This window comes from Trachurus trachurus, assembly GCF_905171665.1.
Source record: "Trachurus trachurus genome assembly, chromosome: 24".
NCBI lineage: Eukaryota > Metazoa > Chordata > Actinopteri > Carangiformes > Carangidae > Trachurus > Trachurus trachurus.
Window position 1 is genome coordinate 23,598,309 of NC_139910.1, and position 9,822 is coordinate 23,608,130.

The following is a 9,822-nucleotide window of genomic DNA, read 5'->3' on the forward strand; positions in this document are numbered from 1 at the left end:
TCCATGGGACACATCCTCTTGGCACACACACACACACACAAACACACACAGAGTCATAAGCTCTCGCTGGAAGGCACTGCTGGGGCAGCCTGCCGTTACTCCTCGGCATGTAGGCGTGTCTGTAGAGCTGATGAACCTCAATGGATTTTCTCGAGTGCTGCTCTTCGCTGCGAATGAGTCACACAGCGTATCAGGGAATGGGGGCAAAAGGAGTCTTTGGGGATTATTATTCTGATTCATGCACAGCTGTGGTTTAGGCTTAACAGAATCCCCGTTTGGAGTCAGAGCGATAGGCAAATGCAGGGATGTGGTGGAATAAAACAGAAACAGGAAACGTGCTACAGTATGGGAGCCGTGCATCACTGTATTTATGTAGACTGTGTTAACCTGTGACTTACCACAGGTCTGTTGTTCTCAGCTGCATGAGTGAAAACAAAAAAGCAAAGCTGAGGAATGTTCAAGCGCTATAACAAAGACTGAAGTGGGTGACTCACATAGATTATATCACAGAACACAGAAACATACATATACATAGGCTGGAGGACTGGGATATAAAAGCCTGTGGGTGCAGCCACATTCTGCAACTGTGAACCACTATTTCTGAGATGAGAGGCCTCTGTGTGAAAAATGCATTTCCATGTTGTGGGGGTTTGTTCAGGCAGGCGGCGAGAAACGAAGATTTTGAGTATTGTACGTACGTGCGTGTGTGTGTATGCATGTGTGCACCGCTACTGCCTGCAAGCAGGGGAATAAAGGTTAAATCGAACACTTCTGTCAGTGTCTTGCATCCAGCTGCAAGCATTCCTCCCACCGCCCCGGATTCCTACATGGAATTGCACAATCCTGCTGTCACACCCCCCAGTAATCTAGGAAGAACAATGAATAATGAACCTCTTCCATCCTTCGTTTTGTAATATATTACGGGGGCACAACTCTTCCTGCAAGACAGGAATTCATTACAAGAGCACACAGCCATGTGCTATCTCTCAAATGAATCCTCTGGTCTTTGTCTTCAACCTTGGCACAAAAATCTGGAATATAATCCCATATTATACAAAATTAATAGGCTACCTTCATTTTGCATGTCAAACTAGAAATGTCCTCAAACACAAAGCTCCACCACTGATTCTTTTGCCATCCATGCTCCTACTTTCTTGTGTGTGTTTTCTTATTTTAGCTATTCATTATGCAGGTTTTTGTTGTGTTCTTTGTTAGTTTGCTTACAGAACAGAGAGCTTGAAGAGCAAAACACTGAGTCACACGGGTGTCATGTTGTGTTTTCTCACCGACTGCTGCATTTACAGTCTGTTTATAGTCAAACATAATGGCTGCTTTGGTGTTTTTCATTTAGATAACACCATAATGGTATTGATGAGAGAAAAAAAACATAGGCTACAACCATGGGAAAGGGAGGGGAGGGATCCCCCCCATCCTCGCTTTCCCTTGAATGATATTTCAGGAGGAAACACATTTGTAACACAGCACGTACAGTAGTTAGACTCTCACTCCCACTTCCACTCCCCCCTCCCGTCCCCTCCCGTCCCCATCCAATTTACCAGCATGCGATGCATTCAGATTCCTGGGGGGTGTATCCATCCACCACACTACACGGTTCTCACATGACCGCACCGGCATATGATTAGAACTCCGCGTCGGAAGCCAATGGGGCTTCGATGTGGGAGTGACGTCAGGGGGGCGGATCGGTATGCTCGTGTGTGTGTGTGTGTGTGTGTGTGTGTGTGTGTGTGTGTGTGTGTGTGTGTGTGTGTGTGTGTGTGTGTGTGTGTGTGTGTGTGTGTGTGTGTGTGTGTGAGCGCGCGCGCGTGCGTGGTGGTGGTGGCTGCGCGCGTGCCCCGCTGTAGAAACCCCCCCGCCCCTCCCCTCCCCTCCCTCCCCTCCGCCAGGCAGGCAGAGCAGGCAGCAGCTCCGTCACTCTGTACAGGCGCAGTGAGAGCAGTGTGTGCAGCTCGGCTGGCCTCCCCCTCCGCACTGAATGGACTAGATTTCCCCCGGCCACGTAAGAAGCACAGCGGCACCACGGGAGAGAGAGGATGTCCTGCTGAATCAAGGGATAGGGCCTGGGAAAGTCGGCCGGCCGTCCCTTCCTTCCTTTACAGCACCTTACAAAACAGCAGCGATAACACTCTCACACACAGACGACACTTTTTTTTTCTTCCATTGGACCGGACCAAGACACAGACAGGACGTCGACTCCCGCACACAAAGAGCTACAGCAGTTTCTCTTTTTTTTTCCGGATGGGGTCTTTTCCTTCTGTGGTAGATGACAACCACCGTGCATGGATATGATCCCGGGGAACAAGGCCGAGCACTGATCTGGTACTAGTTAGCAAAGGAAGCTAACTAGTTAGCTCTGCACCTGCTAGCCATCATTCGTCTGTTATATTTCGGCTTAAAAATTCAGCCGCTGTAATTATCTTTTGCAAAACTTGCTTTATGTTTATTTTTTGCGAGTGCTTTTTCTTATCCCCCCCTCTGTGCCTGCAAGCTATTTTTCTTTAACAAATTGTTTCCGTTTTATGAAACGTGCCATACCATTAACCGGCGAGATAAGCTAGCAAATAAAGCTGCGGTTTAACTTGAGCAGCCTTCATTCATTGTAAGAGCTGACTTTTGCTCGCCTTTGTTGCAATTTTTTTTGTGCGCAGCTGCCTACGTTAATGAAATTGCAGCAGGTCTGTGCAGAGGGGCTCGAGTCGGCTCGGAGCAGTGATTGTGTTACTTGTGCCTGGCCTTATCTTCTGAATGGAAAACAAAGTGGGGCAAATGAACAGTTGAAGAGCAAAGAGAAAATCCACAGTTTTTTTGTATGAAAAGCAACGAGCCAGCTTTGCCTGTTGATAGTCTGCCCGGCTGCAGCTGAATCTATTCATCTTTTTATTTTTTTTGTTTGCCTTTATACTTAATTACTGAAGTATCAGTCGATTTGACATTGCACTGAGTTTACAACAAAGTGGTCCCCTTATCCGAGGAGGAGGAGAAGAACAAGGAGGAGGAAGCCCCCCCACCCCCACGATACTGTGGAGTTATCGCACTTATTCCTCATGAACATACAGAGGTCAAATCCAATTAACATTTCACGTTATGGGAGATCGCGGCACAAATCGCACGATTTCGAAGAGCTGTCTTGCTTAAGGACTACAGAGTCACACCAGAGCTTCAGTCCCAACCTCGGGTCCCCCAGCCCGCCGGAGACCCCGGACTCCTCGCACTGTATCTCCCGCATCGGGGACTACCTTTTGTTGGAGCCACTGGAGGGAGATCACGTATTCAGAGCCGCCCACCTGCACAGCGGGGAAGAGCTCGTATGTAAGGTTAGTAAGCAGCAGTGTGGTGGTGGAGCCGGCCTACCTCAGCCATCCCAAAAATAGCAGCTCAGAACAAAAAGCATCTAGTGCTCTTTACAAGCTCACCACCTTCGCATTGCACTTGCATTTCCACATAAATGACTGGCCCCATGCCAATATGTGTATATATATATATATACATCACATCATCATATACATTGAACATACTGTACAGAGAAGCCCGTATTCAGTGTGTATGTGTTTGCTGTTGCAGCAAGAACCCCCCCCTCTCCACTTTTGAATAATTGTTTGAATTGTAAATAGAGAGCTGGCAGAGCAGCCTAATGGAAAAAGTGAATGGGGCGAGCTGCGTGGTTTGGATTGCATGATGTAACGTTGACAAAGGAGTGAGTAACCACGCACACACTCCTCTCAGTGCTGTTCTAGCTTACCCATGGCTTCTCTCTTTCATAGCTCAATGCTGTAACCATATTAATGCAGCCTTGGGTTTTTTACATTTGGTGCATAAGCCTTGCAATATTGCACCTTTACCAACATACATTATTAACTGTGACCTTTTAAGGAGCAGTTGCATGAAGAGAGAAGCACACAAGGTTGGAGAACTTTACAAGTGCAGCCAGCTGCTGCGACAGTGAACCCCAGCACTGACCTCTCCAACCATAAAAAAAAAAAAAAAAGATACACCACTATTCCCAGAAGGTTGAGAGCAACCTTAGGACCAAATGGCTTGATGAATTGAGACAATATTCACACGCCACATTGGACTCATAAAGCCACGACATATCCAATAATCTGTACCTTTTGACTTGAGATAATGTTTCGTCATGGCAATAACAAATTAATGGCCTTTGGCACATCCTGTGAGTGTGAGCTAACTGCTGTTTGACCTCATCTGCTTTGCACTGGTCTCAGTACAGCACCGATCAATCCCCCTTTTGCAGGATTGATCATTCCTGCCAAGCTGGAAGCCCAGGTCACAACGTAAGACCTGGAGAGCTGCGGGGTGTATTTGTATTGACTGCAAACAGAGGACCCCCTCCTCCTTCTCACCTGAACTGGTTGTACTGAAAATCAATTGGGGAGGGGAGAGAGGGGGGTTACTATGGAAACAAAAGGACAGTGCAACCACCGGGCTGCAGTACAAAACTGTGCACCAACGCGATGCTTTCACTTTGCCTCTGTGTAACCTCGGCTCCTCTGCCAAGAGATTAAACACACGTCTGGTGTCACGAGAATGAATGTGGTGGTTGCTCATATTTTGGGTACATTTTGCATAATTAAAGGGCAATTTGAAGCTCTTTCAGTCAGATTTAATTGTGTGTCTCCACGGTGGGAAATTGAGAGAGAAAAAAACTGTTTTGCAGATGTTCTACTCCTTAAGATCTTGACACCAAAACAACATAATGAGACGCTTGCGCTCATAAGTCACTCAGATAAGACAAAAAATATCTTAACTGGCGAAGGATGCAGACTGTAGGCATGAATCTCTCCCTGTCTTATGATTGCAGGTTTTTGACATCGGCCGATACCAGGAGTCTCTGGCGGCCTACTTTGCCCTGGGCCAGCACCAGCATATTAACCAAATCCTAGAGATCCTGCTAGGCGAGACACGAGCCTACGTGTTCTTCGAGAGGAGCTATGGCGACATGCACTCTTTTGTCCGCACCTGCAAGAAGTTGCGGGAGGACGAAGCTGCCAGACTCTTCTATCAGATAGCCTCGGCTGTGGCACATTGCCACGACAACGGACTGGTCCTCCGTGACCTCAAACTAAGGAAGTTTGTCTTCAAGAATGAGGACAGGTGAGTTCTGCTACCTCTGAGCATTTACTGTGACATTGTTTTTCACTCTTTTTACTGTTTTTGTTTCTACACCTGAACTGTAGATGTCCTATGTGATATCCGTGTCATATCTCAGCTTACACGGAGGCGTAGTGTAAACTGAGACAATACAGCACTGACATGCTTCTCCTAGATGTTATGCAGAGAACAGGGAACATAAGACCCTTGTGTTTCCCTCGGTTATTTCTGTGCACATGGTTCAGTAGTTGGGTTTATGATGCGTTCATTTGGCATATGGAGTCACACTCGGAGGGGATCACCTCAGGTAAATTGAATTATTCTATACTTATTTAACCGGGGCCTTTGTTGGACTGAAAAGCGTAGACAGACGTGTTAACAGGACTAATGTATGCATGACATGATCCATTAAGCTGAGCTTTTAACACTGCTGCACTTCTGTAGTGATCAGCAGGAGAAAATCTGGGGTGGCGTACTTCCACGGTGTGGTTTTACTGACCCCTGGTGGCGGCGTGTGAAAACTACACCCATGTAATCCGGCGTCTGTTGCCACAGCAACCCCTTGAACACCTTTTTTTTTTTTTTTATTAATGGTGGATGGATATTTTCTTTAATGACAAGAGATGTCGATTGGCTCGCAAAACATTTTATTAACCCTTTTACTTCTATTACTACTACTTTACGTCACTGTCACCCACTAGCAGAGACACAGTCTGCACCTCTTTGCCCTCTGTCTTTAAACTGTGACGTCATTCTTTGGCACTAACTGTGGAAAAGGGAAGTTGAGCCGCCTCACAAATTCAGTACGAGTCCAATGACCTTGAATGTCAGACCAGAACCACCCCCCCCCCCCCCCCGCCCCTCCCCTTCTCTCCCATTGAATGATTGATGTGGAGTGAATTTTAAGAGTGATAGTGCAAGACAGTATTGGGTCACATTTACTATGTGGCCTGTCAAGAATCCTCTTGCATCTTTTCAGTCGTCTGGGATCAGTGGACATGAGAGTACAAGACACGAGGAGTCGAAGCTGCTTCAGGGACTTGAGACACTGTCCTGGCTGGAGCTCAACTATGTGACAAAGGGATATGGCGCGTGTGCAGACGGAGGGAAAGGAGCAAGACCAGACATAGGATGTTACCTGAGCGAGCTCCGATAGCGTGTATTAGCTTCTTGACCTGATTTGGTCATGCTGCCGTTAGCCTCAGCCCAAACAGCAGCTTGTTTTCTAAAGGGCATTGATCAAAGGTTGGCTGGGAGTGAAATCCAGTACATCACTGGCAAAGCCACTCGAAAGGGGCCTGTTGATCTCGTCTTTCTCCACCGAGCTCAAGAGACATTTTAGGATCAGCGCACATTACATCCCGTGTAGCTTAACCCAAGACAATGCACGGCTGTGGAACAAAAAAAAATGGGCTAAGTCTCTTTTTGTATCTCTGAGCCCCCTTAACTGTAATTGCAGGTTTGCACATGTCCTCCAAACAAGCTGTTATCCAGGCTGCATTGTGTTGTATTCTCACAGAGGAACAATGGCTCTTTGGCTCAAGGAAGCACTAGAATTTTCCTGATATTAAAATGTGAAAATGCTCTAAAGCATATAAATAAAGGGAAATTACCACGCTCACAATGAGCCAGTGAATGCGGCTACGTGAACATGCATGCTCGTGTAATAGATGGCAGAAATAAGTGTTCTTTTGTAAGCTTCTTGGTTTTCTTTTTCCCAAGTAGATACTATCACACACGCACACACACCCCCGGCTCTTTGTCTCGTGCATCGTGTCTCACGGACCTCACACACAGATGGCAGCATTTGCATAGCCCCACAAGTGTCTCTTACCATGCATGTGGAAAATTCTCTTGCCCAAGCCCCTCAAGATTCTTCAGCGGCGACGCCTCCCAAACGACCAGCCCATTATTATCAGCACTCGAGGGTATCATTGCCGTTATTGTGGGGTTTAGAAAAGAAAAAAGAGAGAGTGCAAATAGATGCTATTTTGAGACGGGGAAAAGAAATCCTCATTGTCAGGTGCTGGATTCTCTGAGTGAAACAGTTCACCGCATGGAACTTAAGATGATCAGTCACCCGTAATTGTGTTTCTTTTGAATTGCAGCGGATGTGGATTGTGGATGCTTTTTGGCTGGGGTTTTTATCTAAGTGAAAGGAAATGTCAAACTTAAGCCCAGAGCATTATGCGCTCTATTTCCTCTGATATCCAAAAGCGATGGATCTAAAACACTTAAGATGTCCATCAGAGCACATTACCCTAGTAGAGTGTCTTTTGTATTTTTCTTAATTGGTATCCAAGCAGTGGAACTATCATAGTAATTATCGTTTAATAACAGTCACACTACCAGAGGATCATTATGTTAAATGTCTTTTTTTTTCCACATCTTGTGTGTTCCCAGAAGCCTTGTGAAGCTGGAGAGCCTCGAGGACACGTACATCCTGGACGGCCATGACGACTCCCTGTCAGACAAACATGGCTGCCCGGCCTACGTGAGCCCAGAGATCCTCAACGCCAGCGGCAGCTATTCGGGGAAGGCAGCTGACGTCTGGAGCCTGGGCGTCATGCTCTACACCATCCTCGTGGGGCGTTACCCCTTCCACGACGTCGAGCCCGGCTCGCTGTTCAGCAAAATCCGCAGGGGTCACTTCAACATCCCCGAAACGCTCACGCCCAAGGCCAAGTGCCTGATCCGCTCCATCCTGCGCCGGGAGCCCGCGGAGCGCCTCACCTCCCGGGAGATACTGGAGCACCCCTGGTTCGCCTCCTCCGGGGCGTTGGGGGGCGTCGCGGCGCACGGCAGGGGGGAGAGGGAGCAGGAGCAGATGGTGCCTGAGGTGAACATGGAGGAGGAGCTGGAGCAGTTCTTCAGCTGAGCAAAAAAAAAAACCCACCAAGCACAAACGGGACGACTCCGCCACGGTCAGCTCGCCACGCTCACAAGCAGAGCCAAAAAAAAAAACAGTAGTCTAGAGATTAATAGGTGAACATTTGTCACTCATAATAAAGGTGTTTCCATCCTGTTTCCTTTTTCCACCATTTCCATGGAAAACCTTGAGCCTGGCATGACAAATGGCATCTATACGTCACCTGGCAACGCGCCTCCTCCCCGCTCGGGGATTTGCTGCCGCCAGACATGCAAGTTGCAAACAATGTAGCAAAAATGTTCTTTTTCTTTTTTGGATCTGTTTCGTTCAATGTGGTGCTCATAAAAGTAGACACATTCACCATTTTTGACACTATGGAAAGCATGAAGGGACAAAAGAACACGGGGAAACCAAGGAGAACAATTCAGAGTGAACCGCAACACCACACCTTTTCTTACGTTTTTTTTTTTCGTCATAGCTTTAGGTGGTACCAATTTTAACCACAGATCCAGGTTCAGAACTGACAAGCCCTAAAACAAGGTGATTATACTTGACCTGGGGTTATTGGTTAAGAAATGGAGCAGCTTAGGCATCTTTTTTTCCCTCATTGTCATCGTCGTCATCATCATCATCAACGTGTTTGACCTCAACTTTCTTTCATGGTTCAGTTTTGTCATCTCTCATTCGTCTCAGTTTTACATTATAGAACAGTCACTAAACTCCTCAGCAGCCTTGTTTTCAGTCATCATTATGTTTCTGTCTCAGTCTCTTGGGCCTTCTCCACTCTCCATTCATCACCACACCTTCATTTTTCAGTATCATCACTTTCTGTTTGTTTTTTTGTCGTTTTTTTTTTTTAAGCTATTCCAGTCTGTTGTTACTGCTGCTTTGATATCACTCCCTAAACCTCAAACTTACACCGTTTTCTTGGTAAGCCTCCAAAAACATGGCATCATGCACTTGATGTGTTAGGTGAATGGACGATTTCCACCTCTTAAAATTAGCTTCCTCTTATTTAAATTCATTCTTCAGTTGTAGGAACGAGAACGTAACATTTATTTAAATTGTAACAGCTATATATATAAATATCTATAAATAAATAAATAAATAGAAATATATATATTTAAAACTACATTGCAGGGTTTTTCTTTATTCAGAGATTCCTTTTTCATGTATAATGTAGGCAATATCTTGACACAGGACAGGCACAAAGAGGAAATGTCTGTCTGAAGTTTTAGAATACACAATATCTTCTGTGCCAGTATTCCTGTGCCCCCGACAGCCCATGCCACCCGGTCTCCCTCATTTCTTTTTCAAAACTTGATACGAGATATTCAGTGATAGTATTGCTACAACATGCTCACTCCAGGACCTCATGTTAGTTTTCTACTGCCTGCGTAGGTTCTGTGAAACGATCATGCTCGGAATGGGTACCAGTGGACATGTTTTGTCGTATCTCAATGTTACTTGAATTTGTGTTTTTATCTAGTCATTGGCATGTGCCCCATGAATGCTATAGCCTGCCTAGCAGGGTGGGGGAGGGTGGGGAGAAGGTGTGTGTGGGGGGGATGGGGTGGGGGAGGGGCGGGTGCTTGTTTTTTAAGAAAAGTTAAAAATATGAAAATTCTCAATTTGCTACTTTTCTGAGTTGCTTTTCAATAATAATAAATAAAAAAAACGACTATTGCTTTCATTGTTTTTGTAGACTGAGCTACCTTTTTATTTAAGTTGGTTCTGATTTGGTGCTAATGTTTAGTCCTTTTTTTGTTTCATGGAGGGGGGTGGTGCATGGTGGGATATCTGCCTCAGATGTTCTGATTGTATCGTAA

General features: G+C 46.0%; 1 protein-coding gene across 1 annotated transcript; it reads left to right on the forward strand.

Moving 5' to 3' along the window:
- Positions 1 to 1,922: 1,922 nt before the first annotated feature.
- trib2 (tribbles pseudokinase 2) lies at positions 1,923 to 9,533 on the forward strand. Its single transcript, XM_084001105.1, has 3 exons — positions 1,923 to 3,332; positions 4,835 to 5,127; positions 7,528 to 9,533. The coding sequence occupies exons 1-3, from the start codon at positions 3,063 to 3,065 to the stop codon at positions 8,000 to 8,002; spliced, it is 1,038 nt and encodes a 345-aa protein (XP_083857231.1). The 5' UTR covers positions 1,923 to 3,062; the 3' UTR covers positions 8,003 to 9,533.
- Positions 9,534 to 9,822: the final 289 nt, after the last annotated feature.